This window comes from Phyllostomus hastatus, unplaced genomic scaffold, assembly GCF_019186645.2.
Source record: "Phyllostomus hastatus isolate PE091 unplaced genomic scaffold, TTU_PhHast_1.1 phas_contig_34, whole genome shotgun sequence".
Lineage (NCBI taxonomy): Eukaryota > Metazoa > Chordata > Mammalia > Chiroptera > Phyllostomidae > Phyllostomus > Phyllostomus hastatus.
In genome coordinates this window covers 8,416,544-8,442,249 of record NW_025333857.1, presented here as the reverse complement: position 1 = coordinate 8,442,249, position 25,706 = coordinate 8,416,544, and the positions used below count along the sequence as shown (strand labels likewise).

General features: G+C 38.8%; 1 protein-coding gene across 6 annotated transcripts in view; it reads right to left on the bottom strand.

Moving 5' to 3' along the window:
* Positions 1–12,002: 12,002 nt before the first annotated feature.
* Positions 12,003–25,706, bottom strand: part of ELAVL2 (ELAV like RNA binding protein 2) — a 127,610-nt gene continuing 113,906 nt past the window's right edge. For 4 of the 6 annotated variants that reach the window (XM_045841041.1, XM_045841043.1, XM_045841046.1 and 1 more), the window contains 4 exons: positions 24,644–24,797; positions 21,277–21,502; positions 15,317–15,355; positions 12,003–14,757 (listed from right to left, as the gene is read on the bottom strand). In XM_045841041.1, the coding sequence (XP_045696997.1) occupies positions 14,427–14,757; positions 15,317–15,355; positions 21,277–21,502; positions 24,644–24,797 (750 nt within the window). In that variant the 3' untranslated portion in view covers positions 12,003–14,426. The remainder of the gene's footprint in view (positions 14,758–15,316; positions 15,356–21,276; positions 21,503–24,643; positions 24,798–25,706) is intronic. The other 2 variants (XM_045841042.1, XM_045841045.1) reach the window with 1 other exon arrangement.

Sequence of the window (25,706 nt, the reverse complement as noted above, 5' to 3'; positions counted from 1 at the left end):
AAGGAAGTGGAAGCTCAGAAAAGCTGAAATATGCATTTTTTCATTTTTTCCCCTTTTTGATTGATGAATAACAATGCTTTATCTGGTCAACCCACTAACTAGTTTACTGCAACTGTTTGAACACTGTTCTCTGGTTCTATTTATCTTTACACAGCACATACAGCTCTTCCCTTCTCCTAGTGACCACAGAACAGTTTCCCATCAACCTCAGTCCTTCACAGGGTAAATGTGGAACTGTTGTGGATTTCGCCTTCAGTACTTGGTAAAAGGCCCCGTAACTGGTCACACAGGATCTTAGCCTCATGGGGTTCAACCACTCAAACAGTGCTAGAATATCCCAGCACCAGCAGGAACCCAACCAATGCTGCAAGGGGGTCCCAGGACAGGGCCACTTTCAATGCACGCACCCCAGACCTATCAAGTCAATCTCTGAGTCCAGCAATCTGTGTTTTAACGAGCTCTCCAGGTCATCATCCTTAAGGCAAATTTGAGGAACATGCTGTAGAGAACTTCTCCAACTTCACTGTGCATGTGGATCAATCTGGGACATCTGCTAAAATGCGGACTGTGGTTCAGCTGGTTGGAGGTCAGAGACAGTCTGCATTTCCAGCAAATTCCCAGGTGATATCAATGCTGCTGAGCCACAGACCACACTTAGAACAGCAAGACCTTAGAGAACAGAGTCCAACAACCCTATTTGGTGTGCTGTAATAATTTATTAGCAATGTAATTAGGAAGCCAAGATTATAAGATGCTGAAGGGAAGAAGCTGTGTGTGTACCTGGGACCACCGCCTGAAATACTGAACATTTTATTTTAGAAAAACCCATACCTTCCAGTTTTCTGCACTTCAATTTAGGCTATGAGTGCCACTGCTAAATGTAACTGGAGGTAGTATTTCACAGACACCGCTCAGGTTACCTCACAGCCTGGTACTGGGCAGTGCACAGTTCTCATCACGTAGTGAGTGCTCACCATTAGTCAAGTCAATGCCTCTCCTTTACCTGATTTCTTCACCTGCTATACCAACCAATCCACAGGCTAACGTACTCTTTACAGGTGCAATAACATGCATGACCAATAAGAAACAGTAAAAACAGAAAGCCACAACTTCTATTGAAGTAAGAATCTTCTATACATAGAAGACACTAAGATTAACTGAGTATCTTACTACCCACAGAACAAATGCTCTCCTGTCTCTGAGGCAGAAAAGTTAAGTTAGTCATATGAACTAGGTTCCATAACAGCTTGTAAGCTTTCTGACCTCTTGGAGGTACATGTACCACAAGACATAAAGGAATAATCTCAGTTCCAATAACCAACTACAGTAGTGCCTCCTTATCCATGGGGGATACATTCCAAGATCCCCTCAGTGGATGCCTGAAACTGCAGATGGTGCCAAACCCTATAAATACGGTGTCTGTCCTACACATGCACACCTACAATAAAGTTTAATTTATAAGTTAAGCACAGTAAGGGATTAACAACAATACTAATAAAATAAAGCAATTATAACAATACATTGTAATAAAATTACGTGAATATGGTCTCTTTCTCTTGCTTTCCAAATATCTTACTGTGCTCATCTTTTCACTTAAAGGAAGCACTTTACAGCCTCCTTTGGGCATATCTGAATAGCCAATATCACTACTCTTGTGCTTTAGGGCCCTCATTAAGAAAAGTGAGGGTTTCCTCAACACAAGCACTACTGTACCAGGACAGCTGATCTGATAACCAAGATACCTTGAAGTGACTAATGGGCGAGGGGTGTTTCCAGCGTGGAGACTCTGGAGAAGGGATAATTCCCATACTGGGCTGGGCTGGGTGAGACTTCATCACACTACTCGGAACAGCGGGCAATTCAAAGTTTTGAATTGCTCATTTCTGAAACTTTTCATTTAATATTTTTGAAGCTCAGCTGACCATGCACAACTAACTAAAACCATGGAAAGCAAATCTGCAGATGGGGATGGTGGGCGGAGGGGAGGGTGCTCTGGTACATCATTTATTATTTACCCTATCTGGAGATGGAGAAATTCCCTTTACATTTACTTAGTAGTAATGAAAGAAGTTAAAACGTTTTTGTTCTATCAAGGGTTATATTGTCTCCCCCCAAGCCTCAGATTTTCCTATTTTTAAAACAGGGATAATATTATGTACATTTCAGAATTATCATGAAAATCTGCAATAACCCATGTGAAATGCCCAGTCTCAGGACTGGGTCATGGCTGACATTGGACAGAAGAAAGCCATTATGATAAGACAATTTTATAGGATGACTCTGACAAGAGTGTCAGATACCTGCCCAAATACACCACAGATCTCCACACTGTATGCTGCTGACAATGTGTCTCTGCCATCCCCCCTCCAGACTCACACACTGAAATCTAATCTCCAGTGTGATGGTATTTGGAGGTGGGGTCTTTGGGAGGTAGTAGGTCATGAGGGTAGACTCTCCTGAATGGGATGTGTCCTTATCCAAAGAGGCCAGAGAGCAGGCCTCATGGTGTTTCATGGTGTGAGGTCACAGTGAGAAGGCAGTCTGCAACCTGGAGAGGAGCCCTCACCAGAACTCTAACATGAAGGAACCCTGATCTCAGAATTCTAGCCCCCAAAACTATGAGATACATTTCTGTTGTTTATAAGCCCAACTATTCAACACCCTGATAATCTTGTATAACTCTATGAGGACTTGGACTTGGTCAAGGAATCACATTAGTTAAGCTATAAAACTCTAAGCGGGGGATATTTTTTTATGTAGAGCAAACTCAGAGAGTTCAGGTTAGTTTTCTAGCTATTAACACCATAACATACCCATAAAAATGGGAAGACTTGTGTAATCTTATACTGATAAATGTACACCAAAAAGCAGGTCACCAAGACCCCCTAAAAAATAGAACCAAAGACATTTCAGTTTCTCTTTACATTTCTGCCTGAAACACTATTCAGACATAGGACCAGCTTCTACACTGTCCAAGAGGAAAAACATCAACTGTTCGCATCTTGAATAGTCACACTTGGAAGCCCTTCTAATTCAAGGAGAGTAAGAACAGAACTGTGTAGCAAAAGCCCCTGGTGTGTTGATTTGCACTTCTCCCAGAACACAGTTACTCCAGATTTTCCATACTTTTCCAGGAGTCATCATTTTAGGTATTGTTCTCAACATTGACTCACCCTCAAAACAAGCAAGCAAACCTGAAATGTCTAAGAAACACAGATATTATGAGCACTCATTTCCTAATAAAGAAAATAAGCATGAGGATAAACTAGGTCTCACACCAACCCAACCCAATGCTCAGTAAGCACAGCTTGTCAAAGCTCATTCTTGCCTTTCATGTGTTCTGTAACCATTCTGAGCACTTACAATGCACAAGGCACCATGGTGGACACAGAGGGAAGGAACACCAACCTGAATCACAGAGAGATCCTACTCCAAGGAAGTCTAGAATGAGAGTTAAAACACGTGAGATACCATATGTCCAAATTACAGACTTCGAGAAACAAACAAAAAAATATCTGTTCAACTCATTTCCAAGAGGAGATGTATTTGCAGCAATAAAACCAAATGACCTCATTTCAGGGTAAAAATCAAATATTTCCACCATGGTGTCCATTGTTAACCATTACAGTGCACTGTGTTGTTAAGACAGCAGGCTCCAAATTCAGACAGTGGGCTGCATCCGGCTCAATGATGAACTGCCTGCAGTCCTTGGACAAGTTTCTTAACCTCTTCAAGTTTCATGTTATTCCTCTGTAAAATAGGAATCGTTAGAATGCCTCTCCTGTGAGGTTAAGACTGAGATACTGCATATAAACTGCTTAGCATGTTACCTGACCCAAAAGATGAAATACAGTTTTCTAGGTGAAAACTAAGGTAAGAGTACACAACCACAGGCTATTATTCTCAAGAACACGACAGAAGAGGAAAGAAAACAGGCAGAGTAGGAACAGCTTGTACCCTCTAAGGCTCATTTTGACCACTACAACATCATGGCATGAGACCTTAGTTGAAAAACCTCCATTACAGAGCCTGTCTGGGACTTGCCCTAGAGCCAGTGAATCAGAATTCAGGGGTGAGCCTCAAGCATCTATAGTAATGAGCTTCAAAAGTGAGAGCCATGCACACCTAAGCTTGAGAACCATTGTAGAAGACAGAACATTTTGTAAGTATTGCAATATCTGCTTTAGACATGATTCTGCTAAGATGCTTCCCTTTGAGGCTAATATAGCTGCCTGGTCTTCAAAACCTCAGGAACACTGTTCAAAATTCCATCCAAAAGTCTTCTCACCCAGTCACCAGTACCCCTGGCCCATGCATGTGCTCCCTGTGATGGAAAGCAGAGCGTCACACAGAGGTGCCCTCAACTCCTCTGTTCAGATATTCTGCTAGGATATCTTAACTCATGTGAGCCCATCTTAACTCATTTACCTAAGATTATGCTGACACATGACCTTCAAATGTACTTATAACCAAGTCTGAGTATTCAAAAACTCTGTCTGAAGATATACTTCAATTCTAATGTTTCTGGTTCGCTACTTGGTTATGTTCCCAAAAGGTTTCAAAACACAAGAAATCATCTGAAAAAAGAGTTTGAAAAATCAAGAAAGCCATCACCAACTCGTATTATTACAAATATTTAATCTTCAGAAGGAAAGAGGGAACAAAGTCTTGCATTTTGGTGAATGTTGTGTTTAATTCAAGTTATGGTACTTTTACGAGACTATAGTTATCACTTAAAAGTAAAGTCAACCAAAGACATAATTTTTACAGAAAATTTTCATTAAGATTACTAAATTAATTTTCAATTCACCAGTGTTCATACCTCTCCATTTATACAAAAATTTTTGTCGGAAGGGGGTGTGATTAAAGAAGAACCACTCCACTTAAGTAATAGATCTATGCGGGCTGAGCAAACAGACCACCATCTGGTTAATAAATTGCCATTTGAAAGGCTGCTTTAAATATGTCTTTATATTAGTGTCTAAATCTAATCAAAATGTAATGGTTCCTAATTAATTTAATGCTAGCTACCAGGAAACAAACTTTCATTGTACATTTTAGATTCCCACTTCTAATACAATTACCAAAACCCTCTAAGATTCCCAAATTGTTTTTCCAAATACAGACAGAGTAACATATGCTGATTCTACTCTATTAGGAAGCCACCAGAAACTGGTGGTCCTGTGTGTTAGGGTGAGCTCCAGCAGCCTCTACTATAAGGCCAAGTCCATCAGGCTGCTTTATCTCAACACGCTACCAGTAATGTATACATAATATTTACTTTGTTATTTTCCCAAGTAACTCGCTACAGTACAGAAAAACAAGCAGGTGGCTGGATACACACCAACTCTAAGACTATTTACTCTTCTGCAAAATGGGGACGAGGTAATTCCCTACCTCACAGGTTAGTGTGAGATCCAAATGAGAAAATATACCAAAAAAGCATATTGTGAAATCTAAAGCAATATGACTCTTAAATATGTAAACGCATGTGTACTTTTCTATCAAAACTATTTCCAAAGGCAAAAGTGCACACACTATACAAATAGTAAAACAATCAATCCCTTCATCTGAGCTGCTGTTTCTTGGAGTGTCAAGGATCACTCCTGTAAGAAGCCACTCTTTCCTAACCATGTAAGTTAACAGGAACCACGCTGTCTGTGAACTTCTTCTCACACCTGCATGTGCAGACTATTCCACAAAAGCTCCAATAAGTCAACAGCAATAAAGAAGGAGTAAACACAAAAAGGACAAATTGCTGAGAAAAAAGGAGAATGTTTGGGATGAGCCATACCCAGTGGTGCCTGGGGAGGATTCAGAGGGAAAGGACTGGGACAGATTCTTTCTGCACAAAGCAGCCACAGCCATCTGGGCTTCCACAGAGCAAGGTGTTTAAGTGACTCTGATCAATATGGCATGCTGATGGCCCCCCTATACATTTGATTTGGCTCAGGATCACCCAATTGAATTTGCCCACACAGTAGACTCCAGAAGAATCACATTAAAAACAATCCAAACAGACTCTAAACGTGCAGAAGGCCTTTTGTGATCTCTGCCGGAGCTTATAGTATCTAACAGCTGCAACTGTGACTGTTCTAGCTAATTGCTCTCAGCAACAAAAATAAACAATCGCTCCAGGAAGAAGACTGTACCCGCCAAATATTAATGAATTTTTTAACTGTCAAATATCTCAAATCTTGGTTTAAAAGCCTTGCTACTAGTAAAGAACTCTCAAAGAACAAACGGGGTTGAGGAGGCCAGAATGAAAGTCCTTATTCTATATCTAATCCTCCTCCCTTGTCCCACTCTGCTGCGTAACCCCCACCTCCAAAAAAAAAAAAAAAAACCCACGGAAAAAGTTAAGTGTCTTATGTCTGAGAGAATTTAAGCAATCTGAGATATTTTAACTCATGTATAACTTTTTAACATATGGGGGAAAAGAGTCGCATTGATTGGAGCTATTTTTAAAGTGCAGCTCTACCGTAAAAATAGGCATTTACTCATAAGGATGCTTGAATAGAGAACAAGCTCAATCTACGTCTTATTGTTAAGAAAGGGGTGAAAAAAGGCTGTCGTGCTTTCTGGAGAGCTGTTTATGGTCTGCCTGTGATGTCATGGCAGGATCCAGGTGCACTTTAACGAGCATCTTTCAGCTTCCTCAATCCTTTTAAAAGTGCTCATCTACCATCAGCTCCTTCTCTGAGCCCATGCAATAAGGAGCCAGTATTTACCCAGTCTCTTGCAAGAGAGACGATCACTGCAATCAGAGACCCAAGGAAAAGAGGAAAAATTACTCACCCACAATTGGACTAGTCATCATCCTCTCCTCGTCCCTATCTGGGAAGGGAGCATTTCTTTTTGCTAAGGAGAAAGGAAAGAAGCAGTGGACTTATCAGTACTCGAGGACATGTCTCGTGCCCTGTTGGCAAAGAGAAAGCATAGCATCACACTTCTCTCCCCCACCCAGGCTCCTGCTCCTTAGTTGAAGCTTGCAAACCAAACTGCCCACCTCAGAGAGTGGCAAGCAAACACAGGCACCTGTCCAAACTGAGATGTGAAGACATCACATCTAGGCTCTGGACTTCAGTTTGTCTTCAGCCTTTATAAAAGCCTGGTGGAATGGAAAACCAAGTAGAAATTCTGATTTTTACGCCTCCCTGACAAAACATCAGCAGCAATCAATACAATAAAAAACAGACACCACGTTTCACATACCATGTCTTAAAACAAAATCAGAAATGCATTATTTTTATGTCTGTTAAAAGATTTTGCCCATGCCCTCACGTACACAAATCAAAAGGAGCAGGGGTTGCCCACCTTTGGGCCACGGACCAGCACCAGTCCACACCTGTCAGGAACTGGACCGCACAGCAGGAGGTGAGCTTGAATAGCAATGTGCCTTAGTCACCCCGAAACCATCTCCTCCCCACCAGTCATTGGAAAAACTGTCTTCTATGAAACCAGTCCTTGGTGCCAAAAGAAGTTTTTAATGTACCACTGAAGGGAAAACATCCTTACCCACAAAACACCCCCCCCACAAACTTGAATGTTTAATCTTCATGACAAAAGATTACGTATGTAATCACAAATTAAAATAAAAGTATCAGAGAAAATAGGTATCTTTTTCAGGGGAGGATTAAATGTTGACTTGTACTTTTTGTACTTAATAAATTTTCCACAGTGATTATATTACTATTGACTGAAATTATCCACAAGAATGTAAATTATTATATATAACATGCATCAAATAAAATACTACATGCACTTACCTCTACTCAGTTTCTAGATGCTTTAAGTATCCTGCAGGATTCAAGAAGCCTGATCCCACAAAAGGGCACAGTTAATGAAAGTTAATTCCGCATGTACTTTAGTACTTTAATAACAACAAAGGGCAAAGTTCCAAGAGTTAAGAGAACTGGGTTCAAGTGCCAGGTCTCATGTTAGCAAAGGGACCCTGCAGAACCTTAAGTTCTCTGGACCTGATTCACATCTGCAAAATAAGGTGCTGAATAAGACCCCTGAGGTGTCTTCCAGCTCAAAACCAGAGTAAAAATAGAAATTAAATCTTCAGTCCTGAAAGATAGCACAGCAACTGGTATAGAGCAGGCACTCAATGTACATTCAATGAAAGGATTACAGAAAGTGAGGATTTTTTTCTCAAGTATTTATAACAGAGCTTCCCAGCCTGTGTGCCATGGTGTGCTGCACCTCTGTCCCAAAGCAGTGCAGTCGAAGGAACAAAGCTACCTTGCCAGCTGCGTGCTTCATTCCACAGGGTGGGCTCACTCTGAAGCAGCTGCCAGTTTCATCCTGTCTTCGAGGAGGTCCACGTAGAGCTGGCTGCTTCTGAAACTGTACAGGGAGAATTCTCGGAAGGAGTGCACAATGAAAATCAGAGTTAGAGAGAACATGTAGCTACCAACAACCTATAGGTCAAACGGCCCTTTGGAGTAAAAAAAAAAAAAAAAAGAAAAAAAAAACAAGCCCTTTTCCCAAAGAGCTATTTAAATGGCTGCCTTCCTTTCCTGAAGTTCCAACTTGTGTATTGCTTCCAAAACAAAAAATAAAAAAACTGTCAAACTAAAACCTCATCTACAAACATCCTAGAAGCATTTGCATTTTTTAATTTTCTCCTCCCCTTCTATGAAGTTGACACTTGAGTGATATGGGTAAGAAAAACATGAAATAGGAAACAAAAGAGTGAACCAGGCTCTATGGCAGTAGAAATACTACAAATACTAAAAAGGATCACTTTATCATCTCAAATAATTGAGTTTGAAAGGTATAGACTGAGAAATACACTGGTCCAGTATCGTATTACTGGGGAGATTGGTTTTGTTTGGTCTTTTTGCAAATGCTGAACCACATGCTCCAAATAAATGTCTTCTTTAAAACACAACATCCTTCCTAGCCAGTTCTACACAACCCCAAAACTCACACAGAGTCTATCGTAACAAATGTTTTTAGTGTTACAGTAGAAATGGGCAAGGAAACAAGAACAAAGTTTCAATGGCTAGATACTTTGTATTTCATTAGAAATTTAAGTTCCTGACCAATCAATTTAATTAGTCATGGACACAAAAACATTTAATGTACTCAGGTCTATATTAAATGTTGACCCAAGCTGATGTAGGGTTACCCTAGGTGCAACGTCTTTGACCAATGTTCTCTTCTCGAATTCCCTCCCTCAATCTCTTAAATCCCACCTACTCTTAACGGCCCAGTTCAATTGCTATCACCTCCATGTGGTTTCCCACAGACCACTAAACACCCTTCCCACCAACACGCACACTCTCACACACACAACACCCTTTCTCCTTTTGTTTTTAATGTACTTTGTACATGGCACTCTTGACTTTTTTTGCACCTTATAGTTACTTGTGGACATGGACAAATCTGGAGCACGAGACCAGCTGCATGAGAACAGAGGCTTCTGTCTTCCACATATTCATGCCTGCTCTTTGGATACACTGTGCACAGCAGGGGTTCCTTCTTGGTTGCTGTTTAGAACGTAGCATCCATGAGTGTTTCTAAGAGTATCAACTACTAGATATGAATCTGCATCTTTAGTTATTTAAACTAAAATTGTTAATATTCAATTTGAGACCCTAAGACTGTGGACATGTCCTAATTCAAAGTTGAGTAAAACCAGCCAGCACACTTTTATAATTTTGAATATTTTATCCTATTAGTGTTTTGCAAATTATCGCTCCATATGTTATCTTTAGAGAAAGAACATCCAAATTCCTCCATCAACCTAACTATTTAGACAGATCGTGTTTTAATGTATGTAACTTTTATTTTGTCTCAGAAAGCATTTGGGCAACTCAATGAATATAAAAGCATCTTAAGATTCACTAAACTAAATGGTACTCATATCAGAATGAAATTTATACAAATGAGCTAATAACCAATCCAAAAGAGGAAAAGCAGAATCTGTTTGAAGGGCAGAGCAGGTTCATTTTTGTAAGTTGTAACAGGTTCATAAAAATGATAGCAAGTTAGCCCGATGCCTGCTTGGGGCTCTCTCAGCACATAGGACACTGCAGCCACAGCCTCGGGGGGGCCTGCCCTCCCTCCTAGGTGAGTTTCCGAGAAGACTGAGAGCACATCTGCTCATTTTCAAAGACCCAGGACACGGCCCGGCCCAGCACAGCACATGAATAACCACTGAAAATGTGCTGAACAACCAAAATAATACTTTCATTTATTTTTATGAACCAGAATTCTGGAAATGTTAATTTTAGTCACCCTACATCAATACGCTGCCTATATTAATGTTGTATATGTTTTAATCCTTCCAATTTGAAGAGAGTTGAGCTGACTTTGGGGGATTTTCAGAGAATATAAAAATTAGTAAAATAAATAAATAAACCATTTGTTGCAGTAACAGAAGCTATAACTGTTCTTCAAACAATGAACTGTTACAATTTTAGTAATATTTCTGTTTTCTTCACTGTTCAAGGTTCCAATTTGGAGAAACAGGCATAAAGGATCAAAATCACTGCCTCATTTTGTTTTGTGTCTTCTACCCAACAAAAGATAGAGGCATATTGTTCTTGAATTATATTAAAATTTCAACATACTTATTTTTTAAATACATGCATTTTCTTATTTCTAGGTAACTCTTTGGACAGGAAACTACAAGTTCCCACTGCACTGTTTGATCCCCTTATCAAGTGAGGTAGGGCTCTTTGTACTGTGTTTATTGTTTGCTTGTTTTTTAAGAGGAATGTTAAATTGCTAACACCTCCCCTCAGATAAGATTAAAATAAGGTTAAGATTTAAAAATTTCTGTTGTCTACTCTACCAATGAACCGTGATACCCTAGATCATTTGCAAGCATAAGGTGAGAAAGGACTCTAAGGAGACAAGCACTTCTCTGGGACGGCAGGGGTCTCACATACCCCTCTTACTCAGAATTCTTCCACTATCTGCTCCTTGGAGAACTGCTGACAGCAAATGAGTCAAAACACTGATAAGCACGCAAAAGTAGAGAGGTGAGGGAGGATGTTCCAACGTCACAAAATTAGTGTATTAAATTCATATAATAAAAAGGGAGTACAGAGATTTGAGATTAATTGCATGTTGGAAGACAAGGAATCGTCACTCAGCCATGATCTTGACTACTAAGTTGTGAATTCAGGACAATTATTTTTTAGAATGGCTTTCTACCAAAAAAGCTGACAGATACAACTAAATGAAGAGAAGCCAGTGAGTATACTTTGTAAAAAAAAAAAGAAAAAAAGAAAAGAAAAAAGAAAAAAAGAAAAAGAAAAAGAACTTTGACTTTATGTATTAAATTTTCTGAAGTTCTAAAGAAGTAGAATCTTTGCATAAAAGAGCAGCAAGAAAGATTCTGTTAGGGATGTGTCACAAGAACTGAATATGTATGTGAAACACGGGGTTGGCACAGTTCATGATTTGTACATATGTGCTCCTCACATCAACCCTACCCTAATTAAAACTGAGCTTCTGATTTTAGAGAAGAATCACTTTACAATCTGGCATTTGGACAACAAATATAAATTTCACACACCAACAGTTAATCCTATGGGTGAATTAAATCTTGACAGTGAAAGCAGAATAAGTGACCTTCCTTCTATTTGGCTTCTCTTTAAACCAAATAAATATGTGAGGACAACTCCCATTTGTAAAAAAAAAAAAAAAAGTTGACAGTTATTAATCAGACCTATAGAATGATGTCAGCATCCAATTACCCAAACATTGCAACTAGCCAATGAAAGCACATCTCCCTATAAAAAATATTCATCAAGGAATATTTGAAAGCTAACTAATCAGATGGTGTCCTTCAAAAATTTTTACACATTCCACTTCAATTAACATGCCTTTTGAAATTTTTACTTTCCATAACACTACTTTCAACTAATGGTCTGAGGGAACCTCTTTTCACTCAAAGAGAGCAAGTTTATATTAGACTGAGGACAAGAGCCCCCCAATGTGTATAAAGACCTACTCACCACACTGATCTTTCCCTTCAACTTTGTTTATTGATGTACTGAACATGAAAAAGTACAAAGAATCCAAACACAAAAGAAAACATGTACAGCCTCTTAAATACTCAACAGAATATATTTTCTATTCCAACAGATGTGAATTAAGTCATACTGTACAACTTCAAATAAATACCAGCCTTACATTTTATTAAGTGCTCTGATAAACACTGTAAAGTGAAGCACAATTTGCATGCCCTCTCATCAATGCCTCGGTTTGCTACAGTAGTATAGGAAAGAAGCATGTAGATGCTGTTTTCCCGTGAGGGAAACCTTATTTTTTTTTAAGTATATACATGTATTTTTGTTTTTTAGTTTTTTAGTTTTTTTTTTTAACTCAGAAGGTTAACTCTGACGATCTAAATGCACCTAAGGATATGAGAAAGTGCTAAGCCAATTGATCTCTGAATAGCATTGAGTGGGTCAGCATGAAAACTCGCTTATTCACTTTAGCACGCGCCTCACAGTATATGTACTGTACTATACTGAAAATTTTTATAACTACAATTTTAAATAATAAAAAATAAAACAACGCAACTGCAAAGATAATGTACAACTATGTTATGCATAGCACATTGCCTGTTCTAAGGGGAAGCACGTGAGCATCTCAGTTTATACAAAAAGCAGGACGTAACTATATAGTTCTCAGTGCATCCTGATGAAGGCATACCTGCCTTCAGCTCTTTTGAAAATTTATTATAAGCTAGATGCTAATCAGAAAATATTTTGTATTTTTTAAAATTTCTTTCATACATGGTAAAGACTTATTTTATTATTTCCCCAAATAGTGGTTTAAGCATCATACAAAGTTAAATTTCAATAGCATACAGATATTTATGATTTTTGTATGAAAAATGTAAGGAAATTTGTTCAAAACCTATGGTTATACTCATTTTTTTACCACAAACATATTTATAAACGAAAATGTAGCATCACCATAAACAGCTGAAGCTAGACTATCTACAGACAAAATTAGCAACAAATCTGATGCACTGTAAATTCAAGTCCTCAGGACAACAAAAGTGATTAAGCAAGACCTCAAGTAACAATGTTAATGCCATTTACAAAGGAAAAAACTGATACAAAAACATTCAAAACCTGAACATCACTTGGCATGTAAGGGAAAAAAAATCAAATTAGCTGAAAGGGTCATAAACACAAGGTCTTATTTACATTACACAAAGCTCAGGTGTTAGCCTCGAACATAACTTTCAAAATACCTTCAAATATATCCAGCTTAGATCACGCTTGCCGATCTGCTGCAGTACAAATCATGTGCAACATCTTTTTTCCTTAAGACAAAACAATTCTTCAAACAATACTGCAAGTACATCACTAAACACCATGAGCTCTATCTGAAGGGATTTCTTTAGGAAGAACAGATTTTTTCCCCCATCTCTTGGTAATTTAAATTTCTTGCCTGCTCTTATATATTCTTTTGTAAATTTTTTTTATTTGTTTCAAAATCACAAATCAATGTGAGCCACCTAATAACCAGGATGATCAGACACTCCACTGGTGATTACAAAAATGAAACCAGCAGTGTTTGTTTCCCCCATTGATTCTATTCCTCTCGTACAAAGATCTCAAAAGTATTTTCTACATCATAAATCTTTCTAAATTTTCCAACCGCTGCAAATTTCCTGGTAAATTTTAAAAGCTCACTAGGTGTCATATGAAGAGATTTCTCAAAGTATTCAAGTCAAAATATTTGTTCCAGGACCAGTAAAAAGTTTCTCCAAATTTTCTTTTTTATAAAAATAGATGCTTTTTTTAAACCCACATCAAAGAGGCTCTTATCTCTTTGGCAAGGTACTGCTTTACGAAAAGTTCTCCAGTATTCTTACAATAAGCGTTTATAATGTAGCCCCCCCTTCCCCAACCCAAATCATAATTACAAAATAAATACTGTTTTAACTCCATAAATAAAAATGTAAACTTCAAAATACTTTTCTTAGACGTAACAGCAATGCTTTAAATGTAAACAAAACACAAAGCTAATCAGAAAAAAAGAGAAAAGGGGGGAAAAAGACATAACCAACTGAAGAATTACAACACAAAGCCTCAATATTTACTCACAGATTCAAGGCAGTTATGTAAAAAGAAAAGAAATGTCTTCCCTTAGCTGAAACACTTTAAAAGGTCCACCTTCTTCAAAGAAGGCAATAGAATGCAATGTGACAGGTAAAAACCCTGTACCTCTTGTCCATATTCAAACATAAAAGATATTTAAGAAGTTTTAATTCAAATACTAGCAATAAAAAATCTCACATATTTCTTAGGATGCTAAGTAGTCGTTTTATCCCCATCTCAACACTGACTTACAAAGACATTTACTAATGTATAAAGTTTCTCTTAACTTGCCTTTGTTGTATAGTTTTCATATATAAATGGACTGAGGACAAGAGCGCATTAGGCTTTGTGCGTTTTGTTGGTCTTAAAGGAGACCTGCAGTACTCTGTCTCCCAGACGGTATCCATTGAGGCTAGCTATTGCCATGGCGGCCTCATCATAGTTTGTCATAGTCACAAATCCAAAACCTTTGCATTTATTGGTGTTAAAGTCACGGATGACCTTCACGTTGGTGACAGCTCCAAAAGGCCCAAACATTTGCCACAGGATACTCTCGTCTGCATCAGGAGCCAGGTTGTACACAAAGATACACCACCCTGTTCCTGGGTGCCCGGGGATATTAATTCCAGCCAGACTGGTCATTCCATCAATGGTCATTGGAGAAAACCTACTGAACAAAACAGGAAACAAGAACACATACACACAAACACACACAACAGAAACACGATGGTTACAGCAATGGACTTTTTGTATTCTCTTTCCCATCCCAGAGTTTTATCACCCCCCTCCCCCCACAGAGATGTACAACTATGTATTTGATGATTCAGTCGAAGTCTGTGTGTAGCTTGCAGTGACATGCTATACTATCAAGGCGTTAATAAGTTATGAAATGGTCATTATGTGCTGTACTGATTATCTACAATAACAAAAATATTTAGAACTGGCTTATGGATCTAAGCAGGATTGGGGGAGCGGTGCAACACATATGTAAACATGCTATAACGTCGCAATGCAATATAAAATAAACAATGGGTTTTTAAAGACCAGGTGGCATCCAGTGATAGAGAGATGTTCCTTGAGTTGACCGTGCTCCGAAAAGCAGCTTTTCATTAGGTTGTACATGCAAAAGAAAACCCAACACAAACTTATGAAGGGGGTCACTCCCCAAATCAAAGAAACTTAATCACTTATAGGAAGGGATTATGAGTATCGTGAACCTCTATCATTACCTCTTTACTCCATAAGCCATATTGAGCAGATTGTCCAACCTGCAAAACACACATTTAGCAAATTTCAGTTTTTAATTTTTCCCCTTGATGTCCAAGAAAGCTGGGCTTGTTACTGCCATCTTCCAAGGGGATATCTGTATATTAATTGTATGTAAAGTAAAAAATTGGGGCTTTTCACAGAAAATGGGCACCTGATGCCGTAAGACACTAACTCTTCTGATGGATACGAGTTTATCTCTACAAGGGTCAGTGTGATGCAGGGAAAACACTGGTGGTCATCTGAGGAAGCCTTTCAGTGAGGAAAACTGGAGGTTCTGGAATAGTTAACAGTGTGGTTCTCACCTTTTGCCAGGCAAGTCCCAAGTGCTCTGCATACACCTACATGTCCTTAATACTATTTTAATTCTCGCAACTTGATCAGTTCCTGAGTACACTAAAGCACACAGTTTAAGTGACTTGCCCAAGACCACTGGACTAGTTAAATGGGGGTACTCTGCAGTTTACAGAACTCCATAAATTTCCCTTCAATCTCCCAACTCTGAAGGACTTTCATGTTTTAGATCAAAGTAGTGCAACAGGTAGAAATAACCTTATACACAAACTCAGCTAACCCCTCATTTATCAATGTGCTCTGCTAAGGTCCAGAGAAAGAAAGACGACAGGCTCCCCGCTCCAGTGAGCAACAAAGGGAGTTCAGACCCCTAGCCTGATGCTTATTTTGATACAAGAAGGGTAGCCCTACTCGAACGAAGTGTTAAGAAGCCAGGTAGAAACAAATCAACTTGACCTTCTCATATGTTTTTTAAAAAGAAAGTATTTGGGGTGGGCAGGTGGGTACACTTTTCCTACTTCAAAAATTAAATTGATTTTATAGTACTTGATTTATCAGTTTCAAAGAGTTCCAATCTCTACATTGCATACCAACGAACTGCGTGTGTTTAAAGGAGGTGGGCATAACTTACACACTGCCCATATGACCAGCATTAACTGCCACAATGTCTCACACTCTCCAAGTAAGACCCAGGGGTCAGGAAAGAATTTTTCTCCCTTTTAATCCCTATGTGGAAAGTGAGTTTGAAAATTCAGAGCTTCAGTCTCATAATCTAACACCTGTGGCCTCAAGCAAAGCTAAAGCACACGAGAGAACAACCCCTTCTGGTTTTATAAAAGCTGAAAAACACCTTTCAGGTCCTTCAGAACTGAGAAAAGAATCTCAGACATTCCTGTCCCCAGTCACCCCTGGGACTTTGTGTGCTTTATAAAAATGTGAAGAAAGAACTGGGCTGATGTAATGCAAAGTATACGAGAACAGAACAAAGGATCTTCATCTGTGTGCCAGTCTGTCATGTCCCACCACCATCCCAGGAACAGGTTTGCACTAAGCATCTCCTGACTGAATACAAGCAATGAGGTAACCAACACTATCCCTAACTGCTTAACCCAGAATAAAAGCTATCAGGAGAGCTGGCTGGGGAGACGGTTTGCACATGTGTGCTCAGACTACACAGGCAGGAGGGCTTTGTTTCATACAGAGGTGGTGACTACAGTCAGAGATGCCATGTCTTTATATTTCAAAATAAAGGCCACAAAGAGTGGAAATAAAGATGCACACAAATTATAAGACCAACCATAAAGTAGTAAGATACAGATAGTTTTATAAAACTGTTGGAACGATCAATACAGAATGCATTTAGCATATGAAACCTGTAGAATGGAATAGCATATTGAGATACTGAAGTCTCCTTCCAACGTGCTGACAGGTTCAGAGGCAGAGGCAACTTTATTCATTCAAAATAAAGTTACATCACTTCTGCTCATTAATTTGGACTAGGTGGGGACTGACCTACTCTGCCACCAGAAGCTTAAACACCAACCTCAGTACAGAGGTAAATCTCTTAAGCAAGTTTTCACTGTTTTCAAGAGAGGGTAGAAACCTTCTATTCTAAGAATACAACTCAAACTGTAACTAGTCAAGGCTTCAAATGGAACCATAATTAGGGGGAGCACTCCCATTTTAAAGCTAGGTGTTTATTGTAAGTACAGAATAAAATGAAGTTATCGTTCTAGTTTCCAAGAAATTTAGCTGACACACTATGGGAACAAATACTCTGACACACAATGACCCAGGGGCAAGTAAAACAAAGTGTGAAGTCAATTCAAGTCAAATAAATATATAAACAAAGATTACTACTAAGAAAATAAAACTCTAGACTCCCAGAATAATGGTTCTCAAAACTGCTCCAAAGCACTGACCAAGATCTGCTTTGAAGTTAAACCCCAATGAGATCAACAGCTTACCCCCTTATCCAATTAGATGGTATCATCTGTCCTCTAAGAGAGAAAAAAATTATTCGGAATTGATACCAGTTTCTTCCCAAAGGAAACTGTGGCAGTGCAACCAGCACATGCCTTCGATGCAGCTCAAGTGCTTTTTTAAAAGGCTCCTTGAAAAATACATCAAGGTTTATTGAAGCAGGCAACACAGGCCAACAGACTAGATCACATTCAATAAAATTAAAGCTGCTCCACATGAAGAGATAAAAAAAAACCTGACTTAAAGTTTAATTCAGATACCATGTCCCACAAATACACTTAAGGAGCTTAAATTACACTATCCACCAAAATAAATAAGAACGGTTTTATTTTTAAAACTGTAGTCAGTTAAATAACCATGTTCAATCAGTAGTGCTCGTGTTAATTCTTTAATTATTCTTGTGAGTTGACTGAGTCATAAATTTTCACAAGCCCACTTTTAAACTTAACTCTGATTACATAAATTTTAATTTTCTGACTTTAAAAGATATGCATTCCAAGAATATTAAGAGTATCCTTAATAGTTATAATTTGTGTTCTCCAATCTCTCTCAATTCCAAGGGTACTGTGACAACATATAAATCCAGTGAGAAATGTCCTAAATTTCCACTGGAATGTGACACACTCAAGGCTAAGAGCATTAGGACATTGAGTATTTGTGAAATGACCTAGACTTTAACAGAGAAGAACAAAATACCAACAAAACAAGCAAGTCCTTAATTCAAGAGTCTTTAAGTGGTAAAAGAAGATTCAATCTTAATTTTACAGGGGGGAGGGGGGATCAACGTAACACCAGCCAAGTTTGTAAAGGCATCTAAAAAAAGCAACCAAACAGACCCCAGGTTAAAACTGAACTAGGGGAATGAAGGCTCTCAGCTTCTTCTAACACTCAGTCTAGACCACACACCTTCACTGAACTCAAAGACTAGTTCGAAACTTACTAGATGGACAGAGATTTTGGTAGGAATGAGAAGTGGAGCAATGGATACAAGAGTTAGGAACCTATAAGACTCTTCCCTATTTTCTTAACAAGAATTTCCCTTACAACAGACAACTCTTACTCTGCCCCCCCCGCCCCGCCACAAAAAAAAATTACAGGAGTTAAGGAAAGGAAGAATTCCCAGGTAAATTACATATGGAGCTAAAAGAGAAAAGTACAGAATGGGCACAATATATATATTTTTATAAGCTATTAAATTCAACCATTAGAGCATCCTGTAAAGCTTCTCCCAACTACAAATAAAAAGCACAGGTAGTAACCAGAGGGGAGAGGGAGGGAGATCATGGGGGGGAAATGGGGGAGGGTTGTCAAGGAACATGTTTGGAGGACACATGGACAAAGGGACAGGGATGGGATCAAGGGTGGGAGGTGGGGATGGGTGGGGTGGGGGGCAGTCATGGGGCAACTGTACTTGAACAATTAAAAAAGAAAAAACACAGGTCATGCTAGGAGTGGGGGCTAGGTCAGGTTGAGAGCAGATACTGTAGTTATCAACAACCTGATATGTGAGTTCCCGACATGCCTTGCCAATGAGAAAGTCTCCTGAGGATCCTGTCATTTCAGTCCCTTTGTCCAATCTTCCTCAGAATTCAACCTTAATTCTAAGAACAATTTTACTTAATAGATTACTTAATTAATTTACTTAATTGTTAATTTTACTTTAACTACCATAAAACAAAAACCAGAGCTTAGATCAGAAACAGCAAAAACAATTTGAACTACTATAGCTTTCTACTAACTCAAACATTTTATACTTTCACAGTGTTAAAATCAACAAGTTCCACAGAACTTCCCTCTATCTAAGCCCCAAAGAGCTCTGCAGTTAGCTAGCTGGTCTGCCTAGGAAACACATACAGAATTCCTTCAAGCTTGTCTGTGCTAAATTTGCAAAAAGTTATTATTCACTTAAGATTCCACAGATGAAACCTACAGGTGCAGCTAAAAAAAGAAAAACAGGGAGGGGAAAAAAGGGCTCTGTAGGGTCTCTGTGCAAGGGGAAGGATCAAGCAGCCCCACACCGCTCTCCCTCCAGCAGATCACACCACCGCCAGCCCACTATAGTCAAGAACAGTGGTGCTCCCTTTCTGCCAATGCTTTTTTTTAACCTCACAAAGTTAAAGCAGAGAGAACACAAGGCTCAGTCAACTGGTACCCAGTTATCCAGTTCCAAATAGAGCCTTTTGAATGCATCACCTCTTCTCCCAGAGCAAAACCCACCTTAGGAAAGAACTGAACACAATGTTTATGGCAAATCTCTTTCTCAGACCTCAGGTGACATAATTGAGTGTTATTTTTAAAGGGTAACATCTGATTGATTTTTATTACCATTTTTTTAGCACTTTAAATATCCCAATGAAAAAAATGCATGTGATTTAAGCTCAAAAACACATCACTCCTTATCAAGCTATATTTGTGATTATATTTTTGATAATTATTCTGCCCCAAGCAAGGAAAGAAAGTTGACACACACTTGTAATTGAAAAAAAATTAGCATGGGGTTAGATGGCATTATGGTTGAAGTACACCATATGGCCAAAAATGATAATAAAAATGTTCTTGAAAATAAAAATTGGGTGATTTTGTTTTGTGCTCTGTTTAACATCTTAAAGTCAGTGTTCTTCTCACATGCAAATTAGGGATGTTTTTAAAGGACTCGGTTTAGTTGTTACCTCAGGATTAGAATAGAACTTAAAAAACTGGAGTATTTATACCTATATACAAAACAGATTTTTTTGAGCTAAAGATGCATGGTCATTCTATGGACATACACAGAGGTCTGAAAACTACCACCCACAGTCTGAATCCAGACTGCCATCTGTTTCAGCCCAGTCCAGGAGCTAAGAATGGTTTCGGTTTTTTTAAACAGTTGTTATTGTTTTTTTAAAGACATATATGCAACAGAGATCATGACCCACAAAGTCTAAAATATATACTATCTGGCCCTTTAGAGTAAAGGTTTGCCAACCCCTATAAAAATTTAAAAATTTAAAAGGGGAGAAGGATTTGTTTTTAGAAATTTTATGTATTCAAATAGGTTATATGCCCTTAGTGCTGCACCTATTATAAACCAAAGTAACCAAAAGCTTGACCTAAAAACTGAAGCAGAAGAATAAAATGTTATCAAGAAAAAAAGTAAAAAAGGGGAATTGAAAATTGAAAGCCCTGGAAACAGTTAAGAAGAACGCAGCATCTTGTAGGTCAGGGTCTCTCCACATTGGCACTACTGATGTTTGCAGGTGGATACCTGTCATTGGGGGCTAGATATGCACATTACAAGATGTTTAGCTGCATCCCTGGCCTCTACCCACTAGATGCCAGTAGTGCCCTCCACCCAAGTTATGCCAACATAAATGTCTCCAAACACTGCCAAATGTCTCCTGATGGGCAAAATTACACCCTCCGCCCTCCTGTTCCCCTGCCCCATTAAGGTTCACTGCTGTAGGTTATTGTCCTTTTGTTCCCACTTTCAGTATTAGCAAAAGACAATACTATTCCCCAAGTAGGTTTCCTCTGTGCCAGTAAGAAAAAGAAAGAAAACCATAACAACAATAGTAGCAAATCAGAGATCCTATGAATAACAGTATTAGACAGTGAATGTGCGAGCTCTAAGTTTAATAGCTGGGCATAAGAATGAGACCAGACTTACCTAAAACGCTGTGCCTGCTGAGCTAATGGTCCTGGATACCTTCTGTTTGGAGACTGGTACAGCTGGGAGAGGATGGCCTGATTGGTTTTTTGGCTTGGATTATTAGCAAACTTTACAGTGATTGGCTCTGTGGCACCAGGAGGTTTCTGGCCATTTAGGCCTTTGATAGCTTCTTCTGCCTCAATCCGCTTGTCAAATCGAATAAACCCTACACCCCTTGATATGCCTATGGTAGATTTGGGAAAGGATTTGGGAAAGAGAGAGTGGAAAGAGAGAGGAGGAAAAGAAGAAAGGACAAATTAATTGTTCCTTCTCAAGAATGTGTTTTCACTCACATATAACATCTGCCACAAAATCAGGGGAGGAAAGTTTTACCTTAATTTAGAAGTAATTCAGTCTAGAATCACAATTTTGTATTATTTTAATGCATGGAGTTACCTAAACAAATAGAATATACATTATCACATGCCTACCAATAAGCTAAGAAAAAGCTAAAGCACACTGGTATGTCCAAGTTTTCTCTCCCCTGCCTTCCCTTCTGCCAACACACTCTCTTTAGTAATGTCAACAGTGCGCCCGAGTTTCATTTTTTAAATTATGGTACTGGACAAGCGGCTCAGAAATGATGGACCCAGTAGCTCTCTTTCTTGTAACAAGGGGAGCAGAACCAGGCATTTGCTTAAAAAGCTATGAGAAAAATACATGCATAGTGGTAGAAAGATCTACTTCAGCTAAATTTTTAAATAAAATTTATCTTAGTAAAATCATATAGAACACTGGTCCTTTAAGGAAAGTGTCTGAAGATTTTCTGGTTCCCTGAAGCTTCTCCACTGCTTTAAACCAGTTATATTTTATTAGAGAAATAATATTATATGGAGGAAAAACAGGTAAAAGAGGATCTAGATTTTAAAAGTGAAACGGAAGTCAAACCTCAAAGCTTTCTGGCATCACTTCTGACTATGAAATGCCCTTTCCTGTCTCATGCTGTTTCCACTTTGAGAGACAAGAATGGAAAAGCAGAGGGATGATGAATACCTGTCCAGCTTTTGAGAAATGGTAAAGGGAAACCCAACTCATTCCATTTAATTAAGCTTCAACAGGCCTGTGAAGGTGACCACAGCTGGCCATCGTGAGATAAGCAGTCCAGGGAAACACTTTTTGGCAAGCCAATTGATACTAACAGTACCAGCTTGGGACTAGTGGCTAGAAAAATGTGGATGATTCAAAGTATGTCACTGAAGAAAAGAATGAAAAGTTTTTGAGAAAAATGGACTGAGAAAACACACTAGACCATCATGATTTACAGAAACTTTAAAAAGGAATAATGGCCTGCTTGCTTTACAATGAATATTGTGTAAATTCAATTGCTTAGGAGTTTATTCTAAGGTAGGAAATAAAATATTTCCACACGTGTTTATCTCAGACAGCCCTTACCATCCACTTTATCCTTCCTATTTAAGCTATATCCCTTGCACACTCTTACCACCTGAAGTCTGAATAACAAAATTACAGGATTTTTCATTTCAGGTAGAGGGAATAATTTTGCCTTGAAAGCCATTAAGTATATAAAGATGAAATGATGACATGACAGAAAATACATTCTTTTAGTTATCTACAAGCTCCTGTTAAGAATCAGTTAAGAATGGGGAACTTCACTATTCCATGAGGAAAGTATCAGGTAGCAACAAAATGGCCTCTACACAGCCCGAGTCACCTAAACCAGTAGTCCTTAAGTCTGAGCATGCATCAGATACCCTGAAGGGACTGGTGACATGCCACCCTCAGAATTTTATTCATTAAGTTTTGGGAGGGGTCTAGGAATTCACATTCCTAACAGTGTTCCAGGAGAATGCTGATGCTGCAGGTGCAGGGCCCCACTGGAGAACCAATGCCTAAACCAGATGGGGCAAGGCAGGCCCACCTGGTGCCTAAGTACTCAGGAGGGACTCACAGTTCAGACGAGAACTTTCTGTAACACAGGTGACACCTACTCTCAATTCACTGAGTCCTCATTGAAAAGCATGAATGATATGAACAAAACAAAAGGACTCTTTTGTTGATTTAAACAAATCTATCTGGATTTTTAGGCCTGGATTTCTATTTTATATGATTAGCAGCCTGTGTGATTGTGACAGAATGTATGAGGAAGATTGTGAAATGCAGCTAAGAAGACCATGTTTTTACATTACCTCACTAGACTAAATGTTCTCCATACAGCAAAACCTGTAGGCCATTCTCCTAAGCATGTATATGATGGCAGATATCACACTACCCAGACTCTTTAGTATGGTGCTTAGCTGCCTATGAGTCTAATTAACAGCATAGAGGAGCATAACAGGGTTGCTTCTGATCAAATTCAGATCAACTAACTGATCTTCACTTGAAGAATTAAAATCTTGGCCTGATTTCATTCTGTAGTTAATCCATCTCCTTGAAAAACCTAATATGACACACTACTACATAATGCATCTCTAGTGGTGTTACTATAAAAAAATTGAGACAAAGAAAAGAAAAATGAGAGAGAAAAAGAAGAGGAAGAATGAAAGAGGGGAGAAAGAAGGGAGAAACCCCAGGAAAAGAGGAAAACCTGACTGTTTCCTTTCTAAAAACCCACAAAATCTTAGTAACTACTTGAGTGTATGGAACTACAGGTGATTGTTCCCCCACCTCACCATATTTCCCTATTTCCAGTATGTTTTTAAAATAATAAGCATTGCATTTACAATAGAAAAATCCAAAATAAATCTATATTGCTAGCTTTTCTTCAAAGGCTTTACAGAAAAGCTTCCTTACATACAAAAGTTTTAATAAACATACTCATCTTCTCACTTCAGTGTGGTTAAAAGTTAACATTGGGCATGAAATAGGTGCTTAACATTCAAAATTTTCAAACTCACACATGCTTATACAACACACAGCACAGCCCTGGAAAATACCCTTAACAGCAACCACCAGGGTAGCTCGAGTGTGATCCTCCCTTGGAGACCTGGCTGCACGTTGCTGCATTAAACTATGCTTTTTACAAAAATAAGATGGTTTATTAGTACTTTATAAGGAGAATGGGGGCTGTATTCACGTGGCAGCTTGGAAATGAAGATTATAGCATCTGTAAATTTATTACAAGCCATGAAACAGGCTTCGAACCTACACCTTCGGGGTGGAAATGATTCAAGCTCACTCACTACACTCCACATTCTATCTTTATCCATGCATATTTATGAACAATTCCAGTAGAAAATTGCATTTTCTAGCCCACATACACCTTTGATGTGTTCTAGAGGCAAGACTGCTATATGGGTAGTCAGAATATTCCACAATCTGCCAGTCAGGAAGTGCAAAAGATGATCTGGAGCAGCTGCCTACTTACCAGTGACCTGGTCAACAAGAATACGAGAAGTAATAATGCGCCCATATTGTGAAAAGAGCTGTTCCAACTCCTTCTGAGTCATCGTTTTCGGGAGCCCACTGACGTACAAATTTGCATCTCTGATAGAGGCTGAACTTGGGCGAGCGTAGGAAACCTGGGGAAGGAAAATAAAATTAAACATCTATGTAAACTCAATTATCTCCCTTTGGAACCTCAAAGACTGCCTCAAGTTAGTTGTAGCTTTTCCATTAAGAAGTCCACAACAGACACTGAAGTTAAAGCAAGCGCCACATTAACTGTTTTACTCATTGCTGGAGAAATTCTAAACAAATGGAAAATGCCATCCCTTTGGGTGGAGAGAAAGAAATGTTTATCCCTAGATTTATAAGTTTCCAAACAGACCAAGGATGCACGCAGCACGGCACTACTGGTGGTTTACAGACTGTTCTCAGTGGGGTCAACCCCCATATCTAGGGGCTTGGAACCAATCCAATGATTAACTTCGAAGACTCTAAATTCATCTGCTATTTTTGTGACCTGTTTTTGAGACTCTCCCCTCTCTGGGGGTGGTGGTGCTATATTTCTAAACAATTTACCCTATTATTACTAAGTATGTCCTTTTGGGTATTCCAAAATAGCTGTCACCCCTAAATTCCCACAGATTTAAACAGGTGAATGAGCTGTATCCCCTATCTTCCTGTCTACTGTCTTCTTTAAATTAAAGTCTTTTTTAAATTAAATTAGGATGACATTGGCTCCTAGGGTCATACGGGTTTTCAGGTGTACACTTCCATGATACATGATCTGTGGATGCATTGTGTGCCCACTACCCAAAGTCAGATTGTCTTCCGTCATCACATATTTGACCCGCTGTATCCTTTACTTCTCCACTCCTAGCCCTCCTCTGGTAACCACCACACTGCTCTGTGTCTCCAAGTTTCAGTTTTATATTCCCCGTATCAGCAAAATCATATGGTTCTTAGCTTTTTTTTCTGACCGACTTATTTCACTTAGCATGCAGAGGAATTCTACTCAACCATAAAAAAGATAAAACAAGTCTTCA